The 27,000-nt window shown below is 37.4% G+C and overlaps 1 protein-coding gene across 1 annotated transcript in view; it reads right to left on the bottom strand.

The window, feature by feature from the left end:
- Nucleotides 1-27,000, bottom strand: part of ERN1 (endoplasmic reticulum to nucleus signaling 1) — a 1,214,209-nt gene that overhangs the window by 156,719 nt on the left and 1,030,490 nt on the right. The window contains exons 15-17 of the mRNA XM_044070452.1: nucleotides 26,979-27,000; nucleotides 26,060-26,159; nucleotides 1,568-1,767 (exon numbers count right to left, since the gene is read on the bottom strand). The exon at nucleotides 26,979-27,000 is cut by the window's right edge and continues 168 nt beyond it. Of these exons, the coding sequence (XP_043926387.1) occupies nucleotides 1,568-1,767; nucleotides 26,060-26,159; nucleotides 26,979-27,000 (322 nt within the window). The remainder of the gene's footprint in view (nucleotides 1-1,567; nucleotides 1,768-26,059; nucleotides 26,160-26,978) is intronic.

The raw sequence follows: 27,000 nt of genomic DNA, 5'->3' as shown, positions 1-27,000 counted from the left end.
CATTTTTAATATTTGGCAAACAACTTACATCTCTGCAACCACTCAAGTTGCACATACTGTGACCAGCATTTTATTCATCTAACCAAGAGCTTTCCTATGAGGCTAAGGAGTTCTGTCTGTGTTACTTGGTTGTTGAGATATTTAGAAAAATGTGAAAATTATATCTATATAAATTAATATCATAAAAACAGTTTATCTGCACTAGCAGAGGTCAAATATTAATGCAGTTGAGTTTACTATTGTGTAAGCTTTAAGATGAAATATTTTAAAACCTTGTACATAGCATGGTTTTGGAATTACAGATGCAAATATGAACAAGCAATATTGGATACCTAGAGGTGTCAGTAGGAGTTAACTGCAAATGCACCTGGAGGCACCACTCGGATGTAATGAGTTAAATAAAGATCCTAATGGGCCTGATAAGTCCTGATTTAAGCTGTTTAAGAGGCAACCTGGTATACTGCTGTCAGGTTCCACTGAAGCAGTGTTTCTAGCTTTAGAGAGCACAGTATTAACCTGTTCTTTAGTAATAACTGTTGGTGGAGTAGTGGAGGGTATTTCTTTTGGGAGAACTAGTGGTGATGGGGAGATGAAATCTGAGCTGAATTTGTCAGCTAGCTGATGTGCTATATTTTCTGGCTGAGTATAGGAGATTACATCTACAACTAATTCTGCACTTAAGACTGTGGACATAACTGAAAAATGTCTTATGGTTTTCATTAGCTTTGGAGGCTATTTTTACCTCAAGGTTTGCTTTCAGAGACTTGACTAGTTCCCTGATTCACTTGTTTAAGACTAATGAGGGACTTACTGCTCTGTTGTGCACATTCCCCCTTACTTCTCAACTGGATTTTTCTTCGTCTGTTGCACAACCTATTAATACCAGGGGTCCACCAGGGTGGCTTGTTTTTATAGTTTGACATGGGTTTATTTTGGTCTGATACTGACATTCTTATGCAGTTGTTTATATGGTCATACAGGGCTATGCCTCTGCACAGGTTTCTCTGTTTTCAGGATTTGGGGGAGCTTGGGCACTCACTATGCCTTCCCTTGATAGAAGGTAATTTACCTTGGAGAAGTTTTTAAAGTTTTTGGGGTTAGGTGGGGGGACTAGTTTAACCTTTATTTCAAGGAAGACTGCTTTGTGATCTGATTTTACCAGTGAAGACATCACACTGGGGGGTGTGGCACTCTTCTATATTTGTGAGTACCAGATCAGGGATATTTGGCACCCTAGTGGGAGTGCAGACTAACTTCTCCAGGGCATTTGAATTTACAGAGTCAAGACACTTTGGGCTTTTATGTTAGTGGTTGTGTATGCCTCCCAATTAATGGAGGGATAGTTAAAATCACCCATGAGTACGATATTGGGCTAGATGGCGAGTGACTAGTACCTTCAGGTATGACCTGTATGGTGTATGGTTTTCCTGGTTCATAGTGGGGGATCAAACAGTATAAACATTTAAGTTATATCTGCATATCAAGTACATACACAAAAAAATAACTGTTTTGGAAAAGTACAAAAATAAAATCAATGATTAGAAAAAAAACAAAAGTGACAACTTACAGGATTTTCTTTGCAATCTTCATTCAGCACCTCTGGGGCAATCCACCCCTCAGTGCCTGGTACACCAGACCTTCGGCTGAAACTGTGTCTGCCCACCGCAAGTTTCTTGCACAGACCAAAGTCTGAGATCATGGCCTTGACTATGCCATGAGCATTAGGCATGGAGATAAGAATATTGTGAGGCTTCAGATCTCTGTGGACTAATGAAATACATAAAAAAATTCAGATTAATTACTTCTTAATCTGAAGTACAGTAAAATACCCAAACATGAAAGATAGCAGCTTCATAACAAACCATTTTTAGCAACAACACAATTGACCTGGTTTCTGATTATGTGATCACTTGTCATAATAACTTTACTTAACTAAAACAAACCAGAAAGTCCTGAAAGAAGCTTCAGCTGAAACACTGCATGATGTTATCTAGGCAAGTGCATGCATATCTGCATTGGTTCACAAATGCTGGGAGTTGTTGCATGAAGCAGTGTGCTTAAGATATGTAGAAGCAAAGAAAAAATTACTGCCAAAGTTTCAAAAGTACAATGTAATGTGAAAGCAAACCACGTGGTGATAAGTTGATCACAGCAGCCAAGTTAAGGAAGCCTTATTAGCTTAGGTAAAGTTCACACACATTAAAATGGCTGCAACAAATAGAAACATCCCCTCCCTCACACATTTGTACAGAACAAGTGCCACAATACACTGTGATGTGTAACCACAAAGGAACCTGAAGTAGCCCGTGACACATATGAATATATCCCAAATACTTATTACATGTTTTACATACACAGGCTATTAAAAACCATGACTACAGCCCATTTACAATTGCCTTTTGCTATGTACGAAAATGGAAGATGGCAGAAGGTTCTCAGTTCTCTTCTCCTTCAGGTCATACAGTTTCATCACTAGACAAGATGAAAGTCCAAAAGGAGTGTCATCCTACTTATCTCAAGCTGTTTTACTGACATCCAGCTAACTGAATCCTGAACATCAAAGTGACATGCTTCTCTACTATACATACCAGTCAAGTACAAATCTTCATTGACAGTGTGCACACATGTGGCAATTCTTTTTGTACTATACGAGAGATGCTGCATCTATCAACAGGATATGTTTCTGTACAGGAGTGTACTAATACTGCTCTTGGATTTGTATGTTTGTATGTTTGACGAGTATACTGCAGGTAGGCTTGCAGCAAGTTTGAGTAAGGGATAAGTCTGTGTGTAGGAGAATATTGGTGGATTTTCTGTCTGTGTGCGCTAGCATTTTGCAGACATATTTGGAATGAGTGAGGGTGAATGATCAAAAATATGCTGTACAGTGAGTTTTGTTGCTTGGTGTGACTAGTCAAGAGCGCAGTGTATGCATACTGGCAGCATTATGGGTGACTTGTCAATTGTATTTTGTTGTGGGTTTTGTATGTTGTCAGAGTGTACAGCAGTAATTCCCAAACTTTTTCGATTCTCGGCTCCCTTGTTGAATCCAGGTTTTCCCAAGGCACCCCCCCCCGTCAAATTCTAACAAGTATACTTTGCGAAATAATATATTTTTTTTAATTAAAAGGGTTAGTTAGGTAAAAATAAATAACACACATACTTAAGATCACAAAAATGTAATTGTAATTGAACAAATTAATAACACAAGTATTTAAGATAACAAAAACAAACATTTCAATTCAACTGTCCAGAATTTCGTAAAATGTCTAGGTTTTTATATTTGGTCTACTTCGGATCAAATTTATAGTACTCTGGGGTGGGTTTGTCATAATGATTGAGGTCTTCACTTCATAGGCACGGGGTACAGGGTTAATTATGACCTTCAGGTTATTAATCTTTTGAGCAGATAATTAACAATCAAGGGTACTTTTCCATTATCGGGGCGATGCAGCTGCAGATGTGACACTGAAGTGGGGACCTAGTAAAGTCGTGACATATTGCACTGCACTTCATGAACATGGAGAAGTACTGTACAGAAATATTTCAGCTTTGTTTGGCAGCATTGCAACTGTGACCTGTTTTTTTGGAAATGCTATAGTTTGACTGCTGTCAGAAGCAGTGAAAATGGTTGTATTCACTCTTCTAGTTGGAGAGGTTGTACATAGCTGGTGAGCAGCTTTACAGTAGCATTTCAGGTTCAAAGCAGTCTGTTGTTGTTCAGTCCTTTAGTTTTACTGGCCTTTATGTAGGATTGGCAACTGTGGTCAGACACTTAATTGTAGAAGACATTTTATATATAACCAAGACACAGTCCTCAAACTACATTCCTCCAGGTCTGCAGCAGCTTCGTCAGACCAAACTGTTGCCACGATAAGTCCCCGATCTTTAGAGACATCCCTGATTTTTCTCTCAAATTTAAATATGTCCTCTCAATCCCTCCCCAAACTGGTGACTTTTGGACAAAAGAGGAACGGCGATGCCTGCATATCTCCTCACTGTCCTCGATCTTCAGAGACTATACCTTCCTTAATCATTTATCTGTACTCGAATCACATTTATGTGTTTTTAATTATACTACAGTATAACTTGAAATAGTCCATCTTACCTATGCAGCAGTGTGAAGACATATTTTCTTATATGCTGAAAAAGTTTAGTAAATGCTTTGAAGTACTGTGTGTACCATTTTCAGCTGTTTCGCGCTACAGCTATAATAAAAATGATTTTCAGATTATTCACATATCTGAGCAAACTATATTTAAATTTTATGTCAATGACGTTATTTTAGACAGTACTTTTAAATACTTGGTCTCGATAAACCTGATGCTTCTGAGAGAAATCAGAATAACAAATGTACACAGTTGAGTAAAATATGCCTGCATGTATGTTACACTTTCCGGTTTGATTTATTGTCGGTCTAACAGTTTCAGAAGGAAAGATAGCTCATTTTTAGGGCAAATGACAGTAAGGAGAGCTGGCATGCATTCCTGAGTATTTACATATACTTAGGCTGACTTCGCCTGTAAGAAACACACCTCCCCACAAACACAGGTAACAGTCCCTGTAGATACATGATTGTGACCTGCCACAAAATAGGGACAGATGTTAAATTGTGCTCTTATAAACTTAGAAAGTTGACAGAATAACTGGATTTGTGTTAACATACATTTTATGGAAGTCTGAAACTTAAATGTATGTCATAATTTAGTGACTTCAATCCTCAGATCATCCCAGTGATTTGCTAGAAAACCACAAATTTTATGAAGACACAGACTGAAAACATGAGGTAAAAATCTGGACAGTTGAAAGGTATGACTGGTGTCAAGATATGTTTAAAATCTCTGAAGAGATCACATTGAGTAGTGTAACATCTGCTTCCTGAATAAGGAGAAGGTTGACCCATTTGCAATCTCTTTTTGATGGATTTCTTTGAACAGCCAACTGAGGCGGGGACTACCGTGACACAGAGACCCATATGCAGTAAAACTTGTGACAACCAAAGCAAGGGGAAGGGCGTTGTGTCTGATGTATCATATCAGGGCCAGAGGCAGTTATGAGGAGTAAGGGTGGTGCTTGCAGCCCTTGCACAATTGGCTGCGGCTGTCGTAATTGGGTTGCAGGATCCGACCTGCTGGATCAGGAGCTCATCCCATCTCTCTGTCTCCTCTTCAGTAATACACTCTGCTGGATGATGGATTTAGGTGGATTACAGTGAGAAGGAAGCGCAAACGAAGGCTCATTGCTGAGCACAGCTCTTGGGAGGAGGCCTCGTATATCATTTAAGTTGGGAGCATTGTTTACAGAAATACATCCCTTTAGAAGAACGGTGTTTTCCTTTATTCTGACATCCATGTTATTATTATTCTGATCTCTCACCTTTCCTAGATGGGCATGCACTCCGTTTACTGGATACAGCTGATCCTTGGGCAAAGCTGTGGTTAAAAAGGAAAAGGGGCTCTTCTTCAACAGCTGCTTGGCCACCTGGCATTTTTCCCTTCATGATCTGCCTCAGGGGGATTCATTGATGCACCCATTTCAGTGGTGAAACGGTAAGTAGTAATAACAAGTGTGTGTCCCAAATGATGATTCATTCTTACCTACCCCGTGACTGTCCGAGCCTTCCCGGGGGTCCTGGTGGTCGATGGCAGTTATCTGTTATGGACTGAGTTTGTTTATATTGCTTCTGCCAAGTTTATTGTCTAATCTGTCCATGAGCATTATATATGGGGGGTCATATATGAACACTGCACTGTGCTATTATTTTCGGAGTGGTCTTGTATTTTTCATTTTATGCATGGCAAGACCTTGTCAAAACTGGTATTTTACTTTATACATACTGACTTACAAAGACTAGAATAATGTGACATACCGTTTTTTTTTTTTTTTTTAACTAACATAGTTCTGTTTTTATGAAATATCTGAATTAAAGCAACTAGGAAGTGTCTGAAGAAGCATGGGACATGATAATACTAGGGTGGTACAGCTTTAATGTGCAAAATTTGAACTTGGCTTTCTGTCTGGACACATGTCATGGGTAATACAATTTGCTTTTTCTAGATAATAGAACTTGCCTTAGAGCAGTTTAACAGTCAAGCTCTTTCCAGATATGTTTTTTTTGATGAAATACAGAAATTGCATGTATGTTGGAGACTGCACAGTCCATACTTAAAATGCTATTGCAACTCTTTATTGCCTAAAACACTCAACAAAAAATGCCTACAGATTGCTTCCAGGCATGCATATTTCAAAACTGTCCATCTGGTGGCAAACCACGTATTTATACCAGGTTTTTGTGGTGTGCATATTAACTTCTAGTGTGGCTTTTTTAATCCTAATGGAAATGAAAAACAAAGACTTCGGAGCCTTTGTTTACTGCAGCAGGAAGTGTAGTATCAAAACCAGTTTGTGACAATCACCAGTGTACACAAATAATTATCGAAATGGCTTGTTGACTGCAACACTAATGCTCTTACTGAGGTGGTACACCATGACCTGTCAAAGAAGCTGCCATATATTTCTTTGGTTAAGTGCCTGCTTAGAACAATCCAGTCCAAGACGTGGGGCTATTTCACTGTATATCCTTTAGCGTGGCCGCAAAATAATCCGCAAACTAATAAGCTAACTAAGCTTATTAGTTTGCAGTTTATTTTGCGGCTAAGCTTATTAGTTCGCAGCACCCCTGTGAGGAAGCCATGGCTCCCCATGATGCCGTGGCGCACACTTTGGGAACCCCTGGTGTAGGGCTTTGTCAGTAGTGTTGTCAGTGAGCTGTCGAATGCAAGGTACTGTGTGAGTATTTGACTTTTTGTTGTTTGACTGTGTGAAAAGAAATGTGGAGCTTGTGCATATGCATATGGTCAAAAAGTAAAGTGCTGGTTGTGTTTTACTGTTGGACTGAATTTTTGGGAAAATGGTATTGTAACAATGTGAGGTATTGTCAGCTATGCTAGGAGACGTAGGGCATGGATGTGTAACATATGCCAGAAAAGCTAGCTGGAACTGTTTAAAGAATTATATGTCATTCGTATATAAAACTGATTTGTACAGATGCTAGTGTTAAAAATGTACCATCAGTGTGCCCTGCTGGACAGAAAAAGAACCACACATACATTATTGTAATTGTTTAAATGTATATGTTTTAACAAAGAATACTGGAAAAGAAGACGTTAATCTCAATCCACCTAACTTTGAAAATAGTTTGAAATTAAACTGCCTGGCTTTGGCCATAAAGATTGCATCTTACAATTCTCAATGCTGCCAGAGACAAAAAGTCTGTAATAGGAAGCTTTCTGAATTGTCTTTGGGGAGAACTAATTGCTGCTCTGGAAGGGTGGAGGTTTGAATTATTTTACGACTTCCAGGAGCTGCAGATCTTAGCAAGACTTTGTGTGTGTGTGTGTGTGTGTGTGTGTGTGTGTTATTGACACATATGTGCTAAATCCTGATCGCTCCCAGCTAAGAGGAATAGTATGGGAAACAGAAGTCATATGACCAGATGTACGTGATGTCATTTTGTAATCCATCACTAAAAATTATGTTTAAATACTAGGTGAGACTGAAGTCTCAGGGCAGTCTGTTTTTGGAACCTGATAGAGAAGGACCCCTTCACCTACTTCATCTTGCCTTGCCCTAGTAAGTGACCAGGAAATAGTGATTTGTTAGCTTATTCAGGAAAATACAGTGAAAACAGTTAAGTACTGTTTTTCTGTATCTGTGTGAATCTAGTCATCTGTGTTATTTTACTGTGATTAAAACTCTGGTGTTTACTGTAAATAGATATTTAGTATTTTCATGCTCTCCTCTTATTTATTATTAAATACATTTAAACTTTTCATTGTGTCTATTTTAGAGAATATTTTAATCTCCGAGAGCACTTGTATATATCTTTGTTGACAGCTCTGGCCGCTCCTGGAAACCTTGCTGTTGGTCAAACTGTCATCTGTATTAATATTAATTTCACTCAGTATAATTGGGTACCCTTGCAAGAGCCTTACAAGTAGCTGGCGTTTGAGTGTCTGGTGGCAGTGTAACTACCTTAAAGTCTGGGCAGAAGGGACATAGCTAGTAAATCTGTGCCAGCCTTATCCAGGGGTGTGTGTCTGTGTGTGAAAATCAAATCTCAAAGATTGTGTGTGTCAGCTGCTTGAAGCTGGTTTCACAGACAGGGTGTTGGACAAATTGGCTTGGACACTCAGCTGAAGGCTCAACACTACAGCCGTGCCAGTGGGGAGTCTTATTGGGGACCGAGGAGACAGAGAGAAATCCAGACCCTGGACTGAGTGTGTTTTCCTGTGTGCTCTTAAGGAAATTGTGCTTGATGCAGACAGCTGCATCTGGAAATACTGGGTTTATCCATTTTTGTTCCAAGTGAACATCCATCTCCAGTGTCAAGTGGTGAGGATTCAGGCTCCTTGATTACTAGCCCAGAGAGGGGATGTCACAGTTGTAGTGTGTGTGTGTTTGGTACAGATGAAAGGTAGAGACTACTGCTATGTGAGCTGGGTGTTTGTGTGACTGAATCGTGTGTGACTTTAGAGTTACAGTTAAAAAGTTTAAGGGTGGGGAAGCTTGCACTCCATACTACAAGTGCGCATTTTGTGTTACAGGTTGTGTGGACATGCAAGTATGGTTGATTGTTGCATGATGTGTGGGCTAATTTGTTTATGCAAGTGTGTGTCTGTGTATGTCCATGTGTGCTTGGTGGGATGGCATATCAAATAGTAAACTAGTCAATGACTGTGCTCTAGACATGTCTCTTTCAGTTTGTTGTTGACTAGTATGTCACAGACCTTTACGCCCTAACTCCCAAAAGGAAAAAAGAAGGCAGGACAATTGCTTACTGCACAGCAGATGTATACCTTGGTTCTACAGTAGACAAATGGAATATTCTTTTACAACAGAATCTGCAAAACATCTATCACCTCTTACAAGTTATTGCAGGTGCTAGGAACAGTAATCTTAACTAACATCAAAGACTGAAATGATACAAATTTCATGAACTCTACTCGTACTCTGACTTAGGAATGGGGTTCATTTCTGTCATGATATTAGAAACTCAAAAGACTAAAATAAACCATAAGAATAGCTGAGGGTCTGTACAATAAGGTGTACAATAATGTGGCAAGACTGCTGCACTGGGGATTGTGCAGATACTACAACCACAAGTAGCTGATTAAGCACTGGAAACACAAACTGCAAAGAATCCTTGAAAAGGAAGAAGTTCTGATTACATAGGATCAACCAATACCATAACCTAGGAAAGTAGAAGCAAGGAAAAACAGATGTAGTGGTCAAAGAAAAACAGGACAAAAGTAACAATAACTGCAATAGCTATACCTAGTGATTATAATGTCCTCTGTACCTCACAGACATAAAATCGTACAAAAAATATCAGGACAGACAAGCAGAAACTACAGAAATATGTGAATAAAGACGCATAGACAGTTCCAATGATAGTAGGAGCAAGGGGGCTAATAAAAATGAATTTTCAAAAATACTTAAATATGCTACCAGTACATGCAACTCCATATGAATTGTAGGAGAGGCAATTTTGGGTGCATTGTGGATACTGAGAAGAGCACTCTTGGAAAATATCAAAAACCGAAGCAATACAAGTTTCATAGTCAACTGTACCATTACTCAGGAATCCTGCTTATGTATTATAAACCCTAAATATTTGGAGAAATTAAAAAAAATAAATGCTTTTAGTTCAGCACTGGAATACATGCTTTGGGAGTAAACATTTTATGTACTATAAAAAAATGTCACTAGGTGGGGACTCAAATGAGCTGATGTTCTTCCCATTTTAGAACCACAAAATTAAAGATAAGATGTAAACACAAATGAATAAATAACACATGCACCGCTAATGAAATAAAAACTTTGGTGACCAAGCTGACAATCACAGAAATCCATCAGTACTGATTCATGATCAGCAGTTAATTTGTCCCTCACAGTTGGGGGAAGGGAAGCAATTCTGCCTCACTTGAGGAAACCTGAGGTAAAAGACGTCATGGAGTAGGGCTTCGGAAGCTGACACTACCTTGTTGTGTCTTTCGGCTTTTCCCGGTTAGGGGTCGCCACAGCAGAACTACGGTCTGCTAATGATCAGCAGTTGATTTTTACGTGCCAAGTTACCAGCCCTGATGCACAACCTTCAACGAAGGTACACCCACTACCTTCTTACTTTATATATTCATTATTAGCCTGACATGGCAAACTGGCCTTTTTTGTCTCGGCTAAAGAAATCATCCCTTTTGGTGGACCTACACTGAACACTATAGTAAAGAGAATATACTGATGCAAGCCTATAGCCTGACACTTAGAAACATAAATACAAAACATTTTAAGAAACAGTTATTTTAAAAACAAGTGGTTAACAAAGAAAATCAGACATACCGGAAAAAACAAATCAGATGCATATACCCAGAGACCGTTTCTAAAGCACAAATACCACTGGTACATATTTGTAAACTGTACAAAAAAGCACCACAAAATGTTTTCAATAAAAGTCCTGAAATTAAAAGTCAAATGAATCATAAGATGCTTCCAGACAATGCTGGCCTACAGCTGAAACTACTGGAGATGTTTAGAATGGAGTCAGTTGGTTTTATACTAAACTTGATCCACCCTTGAGACTTCCAAGATGGCTGCACATTGAGTAACAGCTTAATACAGCTCACCCAGTGTGAAAACACAAACCCAGAAAAGAAAGTTAGTGAATTTCTTTTTCTGAGTAAATGTCAGTAACTGGCTAGTAAGTGTACTACCTGGATGACGGCAAAAAAAGAAAATCACAAAAGGTGAGAAAAAAACACTGCCTTGGAAGAATCCTGCAGCTACTCAGCAAAAAACAGTTCAAGCTCCAGTTTTGGTGCAAAACATTACTTCTAGCAACCTAAAGGAAAAAATAAGTCAAAAGTGCTCAGAGATGATTAAAATAAAACACAGGCGTGTATCAACTCAAATATCAAAAGTCTGGAAAAATGGAAGAAGTTTTAAAACGATATTCAGATGAGCTGATAAAACTACAAAAATCAGAGGTCAACATGAAGAAAAGGCTGGCTGAGTATGAGACTGCTCAAGAAGAGACGTTTCAAAAATGGTAGAATTAGATGACAGATCTCACAGGGAAACATGAGATTTTCTGCTGTAACAAAAAACTGGAAGGAGCAGACTGTTAATTTTATGAAGGCACAAATAAATAACTGAAGTGGACAGGTATTCTACAGCAGAATTTATTAATTGAAAGGGCACATCATGTATGCTCTAAACCTAACCATGAGAGCAGACAAGATCTTAATTTGTGAAGATGGACTCCGACCTGCAGAAAGAGTTGATCCTGACAAAACTGTGGCAGAAAGGCAAATTATTCAAAGCTGGATACAGTAGAGTATTTGTGGAAAATGATTACTTACTGTACACCAGGCAGAAGAGGAGCACATTTATTCCAGCAATCATGCAATGTCGAGAAGCAGGTGTGAGATTCAAGTTACTTTATCCAGCTATTTTCACAATACATTTTCCTGCAGGGTCAAAATCATTCTTTGATGCAGAACATGATAAAGAGGAAATACTAAAGCTTGTTCAACAAAAAATTAGGTATCAAACAGAAGAGGATTCTGCTCCTTACTCTTCTGATAATAAAGCTCATGGACAGACAATGTCAGTGAAAATTTTTCAAAAAGTTCCAAAGAAAAATGTTTGAGAGACAGAAAAAAAGTACAACAGTTGACTAGAAGAACCAGGAGTACATTGGAAATGAATCAGCGATTGGATTTGGGAGATGTAGATCAACAGGAAGAAAACCAGCAACTCTGAAATTAATGAATAAATGTGGAATTACAAAGCATTAACTACATTTGTGAAGTATGAAGGAACACGAAGCCTTGGAAATACTGGAATTTTTTTGACTTTGTTAAATTTGTAGGGGACATCAAAGCATATGCCCTACTTCATGTCATTAATGTTTGGAAGAAGATTTAGGAAAGGGAAAGAGGAACTGTAAGTAAAACATAATTTTGTTTTTAACAGTATTTTATAATACATAGCACATATGGCAAGCTATAAAGTAAAGTATTTTTGTTTATTTTATTTACTTATTTTATTTATTTAACATTTGTTAACCAGGAAAGTCCAACTTGGAACAAAGCCAATTTTCAGCGGAGGCCAGGGGAGAAATGCTCAACATACATGTCTTTGTAATGAGGGAGGAAACCCACACAAGCGCAGGGAGGACATGCAGACTCAACACAGAAGGCTCCCCAGCCAAGATTCGAACCGGAGAACCTCTTGCTGTGAAGCGACAATGCTACCACTGCACCACTGCGCCATCCAGTTTTTGGTTAATTTTGTGTGTAACAGAGATAAAAATGTATACAGGTGCCCCTATTTTTCCTTCTTTCTTTCTTCTTGATTCATTTTAAGAAATCTAGGTACTGCAATGTAAAAGCAGAAGAAAGCCTGGACAAAACAGCGTCATACAAATAAAACTGATATGCTTTTTTCTTATTTTTGCATAGGGGAATTAATGGATTAAGGCACTTGTCTTGATTAATAAAAAGTTTTAATGGGACACAAACAAACAGAAGAACATGGAGTACTGTGAATACTGAAGTGTTCCCCTCTAGCACATAAATGTTTACACTGCAAAATGTGTAATGGAATGCAACTGTGTATCTGGTTCTCTAGTTAGTTTCTATGGAGACAATCTGTTAAGGGGGCAATAAAAACAGAATGCTTTGTTCTTTCAGTGGCTAGGAATGCTTTGTTCTTTCAGTGGCTAGGAGATGTTTTCTGAAAGCATTCAATTTGTTTTCTTCATTTGGAAGGGGAATAAAGATAAGAAGAAAAATAAACAGCACTTAGAAGTACACAAACAGCCCGTATCATGCATCTTAGCATGGATAACCTTCATTAAGGTTAATTCAAGCCTGTCAGTGTGGATGTCAATCTAGGACAACTGCTCCTAGTAGGAGGATTATTTGAAGATGCAAATAGTTTTGTGCGTTAGTATAAAGTTAATAGGTTTTTGGGGTGTTCTGGAGGCGTGTTTGCTTTTTGTTTGTGTTCATTAAGACAAAAGGTTTTGTATGATGTGACACATGTTCAAATGGCTACATCAAGAAACAAATGTATAAAAGATCAACCTGTTAAACAGTGTATGCATGTAACACAAAAGCTGAAACTAGACTTAAAAAAACTGTTATACATAGCAGATGGGAATATTAACTTCTTATCATAACAACACTTCCCATATTACCTTTAAATGCGAATTGTCTCACAGAAATGTACAAAAAAGTAAGAGTAGTGAACTGTATTAAAACACAGAACATGCAAATAGCTATGCTACAGGAGACACATCTGGAAAGGACTGAGCATGTGAATCTGATAAAGGATTTCATGATGGTTATTCAGTGTATTATCTGTGACAAAGAGAAAATAGTGGCAGAAGAAAAAAGATAACATTGGTAGATTTCAAGTAATAAGGGGCTACTGGCAAAGGAGGAGGATTATGCTGGTATGTATTTATATTCCACCAAAAACTGTAACAGTGGACCTTAAGAAAATTCTTGAAGAAATAATCAGCTTTCAGCAGGAAATACTACACATAAGGTGGGGAATGGAATTTGATTTGAAACAGTGAGGATTTATCTGGAAGGGCCTAGAATGGAGAACATAACAAAGAAGTAGATTTTTGAAAAAAAAAAATGAAAATATTTGGTAAGGAAATGTGAATTCAGTAGTAGGAGTTTGGATTCCCCAAGGTACAAAAACTAGGCCAGGCTAGACAAAGTATATTTTCCAGGAGCATGTGCATTTAACTGAAAAGTCTCGATACACATCCAATAACTGTTTCAGATCATGTGCCAATAACTAAAATAAAAATGCAGGGTAATGAAATGAAAAGGAGAGACTGGCACTTTCCCACCCATCTGTTAATAAGAGAGGAATTTTAGGAATGGGTAGTGGAAATTACTTGGGAGTTATCAGAGAAGATAGAAATTTCTTCTGATAATATGACCAAGGAGTGCGATAAAAATTAAAATTGACTCTAAAAATAGGGTGGGAATAAAAGAAAGAGAGATATGGTTAAGAAGTAATAAGAATTATTAGAGGAAATGACAAAGGTTAAAGTATTGCAGAATATGGCGAATCTCAAAGAACAAGAAGAGGCGCAACTGCAGAGTGCTAAAGAGAAAATAAAAGACTACCTCAATAATATGCATGAGTTTAGAAAGACTGCTGTTAAACAACTGTTTTGTGATAATAATTCCACAGCAGAAACATTTGTAGCATAATGGATCATCAAGAAAAAGTAGCAAGGTTTGTCGCCAAGCTTAGGCAGCCTACAATAAGGAAAATAACCAGAGATCCCATAGAAGCATTAGAAATATTTTGGAAATTTTATGAAAACCTGTATAAAGCAGAGAAATGTGGAAATAAGAAAAAGTACAAATGGATATATTTACGGAAAAAGTAAATATGCCAAAGTTAGAGGCAGATGAGGCTCAATTATTAACAGTTAGGATCGGAGGAGATGACATAAAAATCATGATGTGCAACCAATCTACAAAAATGTTCCCAGGAATAGATGTCATTCCCATGAAAGTTTGGAAGCAAGGAAGGAAGAAAGTGATAAAGATCTGGAAGGTTTTGTTTAACAGTATTTTAAAAAGACTAGACAAACATCCTGGAAGAAAGCAGTGGTGGCTGTTAATACCCAACAATGGTAAAGAGCATTTGATCCAGCTTCATGTAGGCCCACTTTGATTCTAAACCACACTTATAAAGTGTTTAGGTCTATAATGGCTAAAAGAATGGCAAAGGCGATCGCAAAATTGATATAGTCCAGCGTGGTTTTGTACAGGGAAGGTAAACATTTGACAACATTAACAGAACACTGATGACCCAGAGGGAAACAGAATGTTGTTGGTGGGTCCTGATGCAAGGGTTGATTATGAGGATATATGCGGGACTGGAGGTGAAATTAAAGGAGGAGGTGGTTCTTCCCTGATAAGTTCTGTTTGAGAAGAGGAACCAGGCAGACATGTCTTCTTCTTTGTTATTTGTGCTAATATTTAGAACTATTGGCAAAGAAAATAAGGGACTCAAAAATTCATTGACATAACTGGTATAGTAGTCAAGAAAAAATGACTTTTACAGATATTATTTTATACCTGATAAAACCAGAAAAGGGCATTTCAGTGCTGTGGAACATTCTAAGACAGTTTCAAGTCTTTTTGGGATACAAAATTATTGAAGATAAAGCAAATGTACCCACACAAGAACTGATTCAACAATACCAATAGTTATAGGGACACGATAAAATGAAATACGTAGGAGTATGAATTAAAATGGATTCTGCTTTGGCAGTTATGGATATGTGGGAAGAGGCTAAACAAAAGATAATATAAAAATTGGAAGCTCTGTTTCATGGATATGGATAGCAAAATACAAGCAGTGAAAATGTTTTTAGTCTCTTTAGTTTTATACAGAAGTCAAGTGTATTTTGTTATTAACCAGAGAAGTTGTGGCTAGAAATCAACAAAGAGTCGAAGGATTTTATCTGGGGCAAGACTCAAGTGGGATAAGATCATTATTCCAATAGAGAACAAGGTGGTTTTGGAATACTTGATTTGAAGGTGTACTTCTGAGTTACACAGTTAAGGCTCCTATACATAGCACAAGCAGAAAGCTGTAATTCAAACAGGAAACGGATGATGATGATAAAACAAGGACAGACTGGGATTTTGGATGGAGATCCTTAAGGAGAATAACAATAACCATATGGAATATTATATTCATAAAGAAGCAGAAAGAATTCTAAAAACTAAGCCAACATGGGGCTGAAGAAAGGAAAATTTGCCAATAAGGATGACTGCAAATATTGGTGCACAGAATAGACAAGGAGGGGTAAAATTTACTGGAGAAAATTTAAAGGAACCAAGGGGTTAGTAGCAAATAATCAGAGAGGGAAAAGTAATAAAATGAGATGAGGCCAAGAAGACATTTGGACTGCAGGCTAGAGAATGCCTTCTCTATCAAGGACTGATATCAGAGTATAGGCAAAGAGGAAGAAACAAGGGGAGCCAAAGCAAAAGATCAGCTCTGGTAGAGTTTTTATAGAATGTAGAACAGAAGCTGTGGTTAAAAAGGGATGGTTAGTAGGACATAAAATGCTGCATGTTAACTACAGGAATCAATCAGAGGAGATTAGAAAGGATTGAAAATAGACTTCATAAACAATTTACAAAGAAACAATGGCAGATATATATATATATATATATATATATATATATATTACTACTCCCATAATATGCAGCAAAGTCTAGAAGATTTGGGACTTTGCTTAGAAGTATTAACATAGGTATTTTTGTACAGCAAGCAGACTCCAAAAAATTATTTGTCAGGTAGCCTGCAAATTTTGGAGGTGTGATGGAGAAGAAAGAGGCAATTGGGAACATATTTTTGGGAATGTAGTAAGTTGGCAGACTTTAAAAATTCCCTGCTGACTACTCTAACAGAAATACTGGGAGAACAAACTGGTGTAACTAAAGAAATATTTTTTTGAGCAATGACAGAATCGGAACTGTGTAGACATAGTAAGACCTTGCCGAGTTTATTTCTGGTGGCTGCCAAAAACGCAATTACTAGAAAACAGAAATTTAAGTCTAATTCAACTGTATGAGAAATAGTGAATATAGTTACAGAGATAAAACAACTGGAAGATAGGATCTTTAGAATAGAGTTGGAGCAAATTATATACAAAAAAAGGGAGTAGCGGGAACGATACATGCAGAATAATGTTTTGGAGGAGGAATGAGGTATAAAGGAAGGCAGGAATTGAATAAGCTTTGTAATGTCCAACTGAAAATGACTAAACATATAAGTAATGTAAAACATTTGCAACAGAAAATATGTCAATACTGTTCGTTTTCATTTATATAAATGTACGATTGCCTAAGCTGTAAGTGATAATTTAATAAAGATGTTTCTTCTTTAAAAAAAAATGACTTCTCTCCACAACTGCTTCATGTACCTGAAAAAAAATGTCATATAATTTAGAAAATAACAGCTAGCAGATTTCATCCTGCTCATAGTATTCATTTCGTACACATCTGATGTGGAAGGTGGAAAAGAAACTACTTAGAAGATACTAAAATCTATCATGTGGCACAGTAACATCTATCAAGACACCATCCTATAAGATATTAAAATAGTGGCATTATACTGGACTTATATTATGACCTTTCAATGTGTGTGTGTTTGTGTGCGTGTGTCAAGAGGGAGCACAAAACTACTGATGCTGTGAAACAAAAAATGGATTTGTCAAAAGAATCCACAGGAGATTAACAGAGAAAAGATTAGAATGCAAGTTTAAAAAAATGGCCAAATTACACTGAAATGAATCCAAGACTTTCCAAAGCCACAACACCAAACTCGAAACAGGAAGCCAACGGGAAATGTAGTGGGTTAACTTTTCAAACGTTCAAAGAGTATGGGAAAACATTTTGGATGTTTTTAATCTTCCATATTCCATTATTTCACAGATAGGAAGTCCCACTTCTTCCCACTGAACATATCCAGATAATTTGTAAAACCTGTCTGCTGATATAGAAGCAGAAAAATGTCACAGTGGTACACAAACCTGAGGACAGGTAACTTTCCCATAAGTCAAGGAGTGCTGCTTGGGTTAGACAAATAAACTGCTGTCCAAAGCCTAGTAAGGGGTTCCATTCAAAAGACTGAAAGTTCAAAAAAGACTAAAAATCAAAATATTTAAAACTCAAAATATCAAAAAAAAAAAAATGGAACTTGTATCTTCTCCACTGCTGTGTAATCTTGGGAGTCGGTATGTGTAATTAGCAGGGGGTGTGGGGGGCACAGACTCCCACATGAGGGGTGGAGGGGGGGTTGTCCCCTGCATTAAAATTGCTTTCAATATTTTCTGACAGACCCCTGTCCACAGCCTGGGAAGCCACTATAGTCTCACACACAAAAACAAGTCAAGTGGTAGGAAATGTACAGCGCAAAAATACTTTGACGTGGAAAGCTTTTAACATGTTTAATAGCTTTTGTGATACTGGCTAAAACTTTAAACAAAACATACTCTGTGCTTTGTTTAATGATATTTGTTTTTTTTTTTTGTTTGTTTTTTTTAAGTAGCATATAGTTTGCTCTAAATTCTGTGTCTTTTCTTAATATGCGTTTCTTAATTATGCATATTTGCTTTACTTGCTAAAAAGTACTGATATGCCTGCTCAAACTCTACTTACACTGTGCTACAATGTTTAACTTGTAATACTTACCTGGTTAAAATATTAAAAGGAAAAAAAAAAAAAAAAATATATATATATATATATATATATATATATATATATATATATATATCACACACAGATATATATATATAAATAATCTTTTCAGTAAACCCCAGATCACCCCATTCTAAAAACTAGTCCAAACTGAAAACAACCTCCATCAAAAAATCATCCTTTATCCCTTGTCCAGTCAATCTCCACACCTCAAATTCCACATAGACAATAACTATGAAAAAGACAGAACAATAAGAAAGTATCAGGGACACAAGAACTACACAGTGAAAATAAACTTCAGAACTAACAAAAAGTCTCCCTTTTAACGCAAGCATCACTATCTCAGCTGGACTGAAGAAGGGTGGGAAGCTCCTTTCTTAGTTAACAAGTCTGCTTATTATTTGCTGCTGACCATACGATGTGGTGAATTTTCTCTAACTGAATTAGTTCTTGGTGCAGTCTCTTCTCTGAAACAGGTTTAGTGGACTCAAGAAACATACAGCAAAAGTTACTAATGACATTTATGATGAGAAATACATATCCACAAACATCGGCTGAAAGCAGCTCTGAAAACAGGCTCACAAGAGATACCATATTATCAATGCCATCAGTTACTGGCAGAGCTTTTTATACGCAGATCTCAGAATTTCTTCAGACAGTCATCAGATAAGGTAGACATCTTGTTCTGCTATTATCAAAATGAAATGTCCATCCTGAATCTGAAGTGTCAAAGCACACTGCCAAGTGATGCAGTTCTAAACGCAGTTAGTTTAAAACAAGTGTCCTTCTCTAAATGGTGGACCTTTAAAATCCATTATTCTGATTTCAGTTTCTGAACCACTTGGTTTAATTCATGAACATCCCGTACACATAGCCGGCTTTTGGCACCAGCGAACCCTGCGGTCGCTGGGGGCCCCCAACCACAGCAAGTTATCTTATCCTAATGTTTTGTAACATGTCTGTCAAACCAACAAAAGCTAGTACAACATTCTTGTATACTTAATAAACCACATGGATAATAACTCTTATTTATATCCCCTTTAAAATTCAAAGATATTTCTGGTCATATTAACAGTGTTTTGTCAACTAACAGGCATCAGAATTCCATTAAATATTTTACCAGTGACATAGTGCCCCTGGCTTAGTTAACCCCTGCTGTTGGACATTTTCTCCACTGAAGCTAACTACATAGCCAGCTTTAGGTCCCTACTATACCCGTGGTTGCAGGCCTCCCCTTAATCATCCTTAACTGTGTGGGGGCCCCACAAAAGCCATTGCTGGTTGGGGAAAAATGTGGAAGAAAAAAATGTATTAATTTACTAATTATGCTCTTTAACCTGAACAGGGCTGTGATATGACCCTGTTAGAATGAAGCTGATAATGAACATGAGCCAGGTAAGTACTGGAGAGATCAGCAGCCCAGAGTGACCAAGGTAAGCACCACAGAGATCAGCAGCCCAGAGTGACCAAGGTAAGCACCACAGAGATCAGCAGCCCAGAGTGACCAAGGTAAGCACCACAGAGATCAGCAGCCCAGAGTGACTTATGTCAGTGCAAATTTTGGATTTTAAGAAGAGCTGATACTTCCGATCATCAAGGATGATTTTCTCTTGCAGGGAGTTTTATAAATACAAGCAGAACACTAGATATTATAACTCTCAATTTCTTTGCTTAAGAATTCAGTGCAATCCCAAAAATAATAGAATAAAGGCTCAGAATCAGGACTGCATTTTAAATATTACTCTAATTTCCTTAAGAAATTAATAGAATAACACCTTTTGCATCAACACGTATTTTTGGACAATAATTATAAAACTCAGATGTCTGGATTGATTGACTGTAATCCTGAAGTATTTACCAGCAAATCAAACTTTTTACGAAGAACAAAGCAAAAGCATGAACACAATCAGGGAAGGTCTGAAATCAGGGCCAGTGACAGGTATGTGAAATCAGGGCCAGTGACAGGTATGTGAAATCAGGGCCAGTGACAGGTATGTGAAATCAGGGACAGTGACAGGTATGTGAAATCAGGGACAGTGACAGGTATGTGAGATCAGGGACAGTGACAGGTATGTGAAATCAGGGACAGTGACAGGTATGTGAAATCAGGGACAGTGACAGGTATGTGAAATCAGGGACAGTGACAGGTATGCATTACTCCTCAATGAGGGAAATAAGTGACTTACCCCTGCTGCTGTTTGATGACCGCTAAACAGCAGTTACTGATCTGGTGTGGCAGTACCAGTGTTGCACAATGTATTGCTATTTGCTGAAATAAGTACAAAACTAGTACCACTATGGCTTATGCTTCTGTGTGTCCATGTGTGTATGTAAAAAATATCACTGATTTTTATATGTGCATGCACCCAATAATGCCAGGACACAGACATTATTCTTCTGGGTATCAGTAAAAATGTGCCTAACAAGTAATTAAATTTCAAAAGTAAGACATAAAATATATCACAGAACATTCAGTGTCCCCCACTCACCAGACTGCATAAATGGATATTGGGGGCTCCCTTAATCATCTTTGACTCTGTAGGGACCCCAGAAAAGCTGTTGCTGGTTGAAGAAAAATCAGGAGAAAAAATTATCAATTTTCTGATTGAGCTGTTTAACTTGAAGAGTGCTGAGATATGACCATTTTAGGATAAAGCTGATAAAAGCCTTTGGTTTCAACCACAGCCATTCTAAAACCAGCCCTTGCACAAATGTGTGTGTGTGTACAGAAAGCTGCTGTACGTTATGGGGGGCTTGTGTTTGTGCTGAGGACAGTGTGGTCATTGTTTATTTACTTTTCTCACAGACCTCAGATGTGGAAAAAGAAGATTACTATAGCTTGAGGGGTGGTGTACTGTCTAGGACCAACAAAATAGAATATATTACTGAAATCATTCTCACAGTCATACATCAGGCACATATACATGGGGCTGCCTTTGAGGGTTACAGGTGAGGAAGCATGCTATGCATATGTATGTCAGCTATCACTTGAAATATATGACTAAGGCAATTTAAAGAATAAATAAGACTGAAATTCTTTTTTTTTTTCGCGATTTTTCTTTAGGCCACCATTGAAGTAAAATGCTGAGAATATACTCTAAAATGCATCGCAGACCATCTGTAACCCTCACTTCTTGGGCCCTTGGTTATTTAAGTTATTTCCTAAATGATTATTACTGTGCTGTGTTGTTCAGGAAAGAGTGTTGAAAGGATGCAAGGAAAACTAAAGTTGAACAGCAACAGTGAATTTCTTCCCTTAATCATAATTTTTGTTCAAGCCATTACTGGATGAAATGGTTGTGTAAAAAGAAAAAAAACTTTAAAATGCACTTCAGAGCATATACAAAATTATGGCTTTTTGAAAAAGGTAAGAGTAAGGCAAAATGTGAGAAAAGGAAGAAAAAAGTAATGTCCATAGTATGGGAAGCCAAAACCGGGGGTGGTCAGAGGAGAGGACTGGGGGGTGGAGGCTGTTGAAATGGTAGGCCTAGTCATCAGTTCATTTAATTCCAGACCTGTACATAGAGTTATTGCAATGTATCACTGTTGCAACTAAATACCAATAACTGTAAGTGTCCCTTTGTTAGACAGATCAACATAGTGTGGTATATAGGCCTGTTGTAATGTAAGAGCTTGTAGCTACAGGTCTGTCTGTACTCCTAAAACTTTGCAGCACAAACTAAAAGGTGTCTTAGGAGGGGTGGCAATGATAGAATGATACTTATACTGGAAGTGCCTAGGGGGCCCCCAACTTGACATTTGCTGGGGGCCACCCAAATGCTAACACCGGCCCTGCCCATACAGTATCATGACTTAACACTATACTTTGAATTGCAAGCATCAAACATTACATCAAAATTGTTTTTCTGGTAACCCAAAGAATCTCAGCTATCTTTGCCTCAGCTGAGCAACTTCATGGTCTGTAAAGTGGGGCTCATTATATATTATTTCATATAGTACCTTACAATAAATGATAATGTATAGATGAAACAGATAATGTTATTTACTACATACTTGAGGTCCCTCCCCCCTCTAACTTGCATTTAGCATCTGGTACTCTGAACTTAATCTATTTTGTAAAATAAATATAAAATCCCTTGTGAACAAGGAGCAAAAAATCCAGGCTGAGAATGTATTCCAAAATAACAGCAAGAAATCCACGAAAATTTTGTAAAATACTTCTGCATTAAACGCTGAAATAAAATCTGAGTAAATGACATACCTAGGGGATTCTACAGGAACAGAATGCAGATATGAAGATTTAAAAAAATATATATACACACAGATATGCATATGTATGTACACACACACACTTGCGTACATATGTAAGGAATCATCACATAATCAAATTCCATACAATGCATACACGCGCACATTATATACGTGTGTCTGTATATATATATATATATATATATATATATATATATATATATATATATATATATATATATATATATACAGACACTATGTGTGTGTGTGTATATATATATATATATATATATATATATATATATATATATATATATATATATACATACCACATCGAAAAAACTCAACTTCGAATGGCAAGTCATCAAGCACAAATGAATGACATACTTGATCGAAAAACAAATGAAACAACAGTATAAACCTATGTTTTGAAGAGGGGCAAGCCTCTCTGCACCCCCACCCCCGTCAATATATATATAATAACTCTGAGATTGCAATATGGTGGGGAAAGGGAAAGTCCTCAATCCCCACTGTAGTTGAACCTTGCAGGGAAAAAAAGCCACAGCTACATGTAATCATCTGTTTCTCAATCATATGTACCAACTTTTTGTCTCTTTTCTCTCTGCAATAATTGCAAAGTTCCACCAACTGTACATATGTATGGAATCACAAGAGTAACAAATTCCATACTAATGATACAAATATGCACCTCTCATTCAATCTGAAAAACATTTTAGGTGGGGACTCACAGATGCTCCTTAAGTCTTTTGAGCACTCCTTCCTTTGATGAAATAACCAATATAGGCCTGGTCATCCTGACATCTTTAGTTTACCAGAAGACGACAGCAGGCTCCACCTGTGATACACAAGCACTATCCTAAGAATGATGTGTTTTGCTTTTCTGTATCAATAAAGAGAAGCATCAACTAATTCTACAAACACATTTTTTTCAGTTCCCATAATCACCCCTCCACTTTCCCTCAAGAGAAGGTCAATTGTAGGTATCTTCAGATAGCATAATTAAGAAATAATCCATGACTGTGCAGGATTTACACACAGTTGGTGTGGTCTGATCACAAGGGTGAAGGCCGAGTGATCAAACAAAGAAAGCATGGTTAAATCCAGATACAGCCACAAACGGGGGTGGATTATTGCTGTTATACAATATCTTTACTTAAATTGCTTAATTTTTTAAATAATTTTTTATAATGGTATTTCAGTCTTCTTCTGCATTGTTTTCTGTAGGCTAATGTACTGCACATGTGTATGAGACTTGCTTTCCCACATTTGCACAGTATATCAGTGCAGTGCAGAAGAAGCAATGGTATGTGCTCAATTTACAATCGGCACACTGGTTGGGCTGTCCAAACAGCATGTTTGTTTTTGAATAGCAATGAGCAGTTACTGTACAAATTCTCTATAAATACTGAATTTAACATTCATGGAAACAATTTCTACCACAAAGACTCAGAAGTTACTTTAATGTCCACTTCATCAAAACCTGCAATGACTAGATGATCATTGGGCATAGTGCATCTCTTCTGGATAGCATACCAACCTGGTGGACAAGACACTTGTCACATAACTTTAACTTTATCTAATTGTTTAGTCCCCAATGAGAAACATCCTCCACCTTAAACACATCATTACTGGGATCTAGGTAAGCTTGTTTACTACCAACTGGTTCAAAAGAAAAATATATTTTTTTACCTCAATAAATCAGCTGACCATTCAATCCCAGCGATTTCATCTTGTTATGCATCATACCCACTGTACAACTTTATATTTTCATCTTTCACTTCTGCATGTTTAAAGTACTTTTTTGTACTGACAGTTCAAGGGCATGCATGATGAATTAGTCTATACAAATGCTGCAGATCTGCTGCTTGTTCAGTAGTACATTCTGTATCACCATCAGCTGCCAGTGCTTTAATCTCAGAGTCCAAGACCTTCAGTTATAAAGTGAACATCTGCTCTGTTGATGGTGTCTATGACGGAGTATTTCCACTGCTATCTTCTGCGCTCACTTTTCTAAGTCTCTAATGATATACCTGTACAAATGAAAACACCAAGCCATTGTGCTTGACGGAACACTAATATCGAGAACTTGAGAGCAGTTATGTGCCATGCCAAAATCTGAAAGTTCAGAAAATTCAGGATTTTGCTATTAAGTGCTACTGACAGCAGCAGATGTATTTCTACACTCCATGGAGACTGGCAAGGATGCTTCTAGCAGCCTGTCCTGGTGTTAAACATTTTTTTTGTTTTGGATTTGTCATATCTAACAGTTTCAGTTTGTTCAAAGACATTTTACTAAGCAACAGGATAACTTCTACTGAAGCCATTTGTTCCATTTTGGTATTTTGCTTATTTTCACTGGAATTGTTACTCTCTTTGTGGACTGTAATTTTTTCCCATCTCCAAACCTGAATGCTCTACAGATTGTTTTTGGGTTATGCTAAATGCCTCTTCCATTTTTGTATGTTCATACGTTCATGCCAAGAAATCAATTGTTAAGATCATTACAGAACTAGCCACTGCAGTTTACTTCCTACCTCACTTTCCTGTGCACCTTATTCATGTGTGCTACTCCTAACTCAAATCCTACACTTTCAGTTATGAAAACCCCTTTGCTGAACATCATCACTCTTCAGACAAATTTGTTCTAAGGCGATTCTTAGGGATAGGGTTTAGCAATTGGAAAATGAGACTGTTTGGTTTATTTTTGAATGCTGTGTATTCTTTTTGGTATGTTTGTTTCTGAAGTGTTGACATTAATGTTTTGTACAGCAATGCCTGCACATTTGGATATTGTGTTTTCATTTTACAAATATACAAACACACAAACACATATGTATATTAACTATGTTCAAGAGAAGCAAGATGAGAAGCTATCATAGGTTCACAGGTTCATCAGTGTTTACTAGGCTAACGACCACAAGAGCCTTTTTAAGCCTAGCCATGCATCCCAAGTCTCTAACAAGTTCTGATAGCCTTGATAAGTGTAAGCATGGGCCTGGGAGATGAACCATTTACAGGTTACCTGTGTCTGTGTTGCTTTCCAATAAACTAGGACTGTCACTAAGCCTAGTTAAGTCTCCATGCTGAGGGAAAAGACCAGGGTTACGTTACTACTAGACGGAATGGAGAAGATGGAGCAGAACTAAAGTGATCACCCTGACAAAAGTATCTTTCTGTTGTACAGTACATGTGGATGATGCAATTACAAGGCCTGAGTCCAGGTCAGTGGAAGAATGAACTGAAAACCGCTCTTCATCTCCTAGATGAACTTCTGCCTAAATAATATGAGCTTTGAATCTTCCCTGATTCGTGAGTGCTGCAAAGCCTGTCCTGGGACATCTTCATATTAAATGCACCTACAATGACGTGCAAAAACAGGTTACAAACCAAAGTTAAAGCAACTAGAGATTTTAGATTTGAACCATTTCATCAACGGAATGATTATACACGCAGGGACTAGAAACAGGAAAAAATATGAAAAATAGTTGCATCATTATCAGTTGTTTCCTTACCTATGTTGAGAGAATGCAGATGAGTAAGACCAGACATAGTCTGTTCCAAGAGGGTAATGGGGTCCAGATTGTAATGGTTAAAATCAGCTTGCTCCACATACTAGACAAAAAGAACCAAAAAAAAAAAGAAAAAAAAAAGAAATAAGCTAAGATAGGCTTGTCACTTAGTAGTGGTTCAATTATTTATATTCACATTTGTTCTGCCTCATATATCAATATAACACTATCTTGTATACCACACATTCTTACATGTATATGGCAATGACTTCTTCATTTATGTGAGTTTCTAGAAATGACAACAGATAATACTATAACACATCTTGACAGTTTACACTATACTTCATGGCCATTAAACAAATAAGCAAGCTACATCTCATTCCAAAAACAAATGTTTTGAACCCTGACATCCAGTAATATGAAGTGTGACTTATTTGAAAGCAATGTATTAGGATAATAATGTAATGCTGGAAATCTGTATGCCGTTTTAATTATGGAATTTAGGTGTAAAACCCATATATGGATTATAGGGGTCTTTACCCCCATAGCATAATGTGTGTGTGTCTCTGCTCTCAGGCAAGTCTGAGTTATGAACAACTGATTTTTTATATGGAGTCTTCTACTTGTATGGTTCACAAATGAGACTTACACATACAGTAAGAGATGTTGAAAGAACACTGACTATGGTACAACACAAACAGCTACTTAATTTCCAGCTTCTCAGAGTAGAAATCATTGTATGAAACAATGCAGAGGAACTGACTGCAGGGCAATGCATTTCTATTGACATGGTCTGCATAAATCAACACTGCTGTCAACAGTACAATTCTATAAAGTGGTGATTAAGACAGCATAACAGAAACACAAAAGGAGAGTGATGGAAAATTGGAAACAACAGTATGACAGTTTATCACTACATTACCTCCTGCAAGGTGGCAGTGCAC

Source organism: Protopterus annectens, chromosome 4.part1, assembly GCF_019279795.1.
Source record: "Protopterus annectens isolate FY-2018-M chromosome 4.part1, PAN1.0, whole genome shotgun sequence".
Classification (NCBI taxonomy): domain Eukaryota; kingdom Metazoa; phylum Chordata; order Ceratodontiformes; family Protopteridae; genus Protopterus; species Protopterus annectens.
Note: the sequence above shows the minus strand (reverse complement) of the source record. Positions and strands in the feature narration are given on the sequence as shown.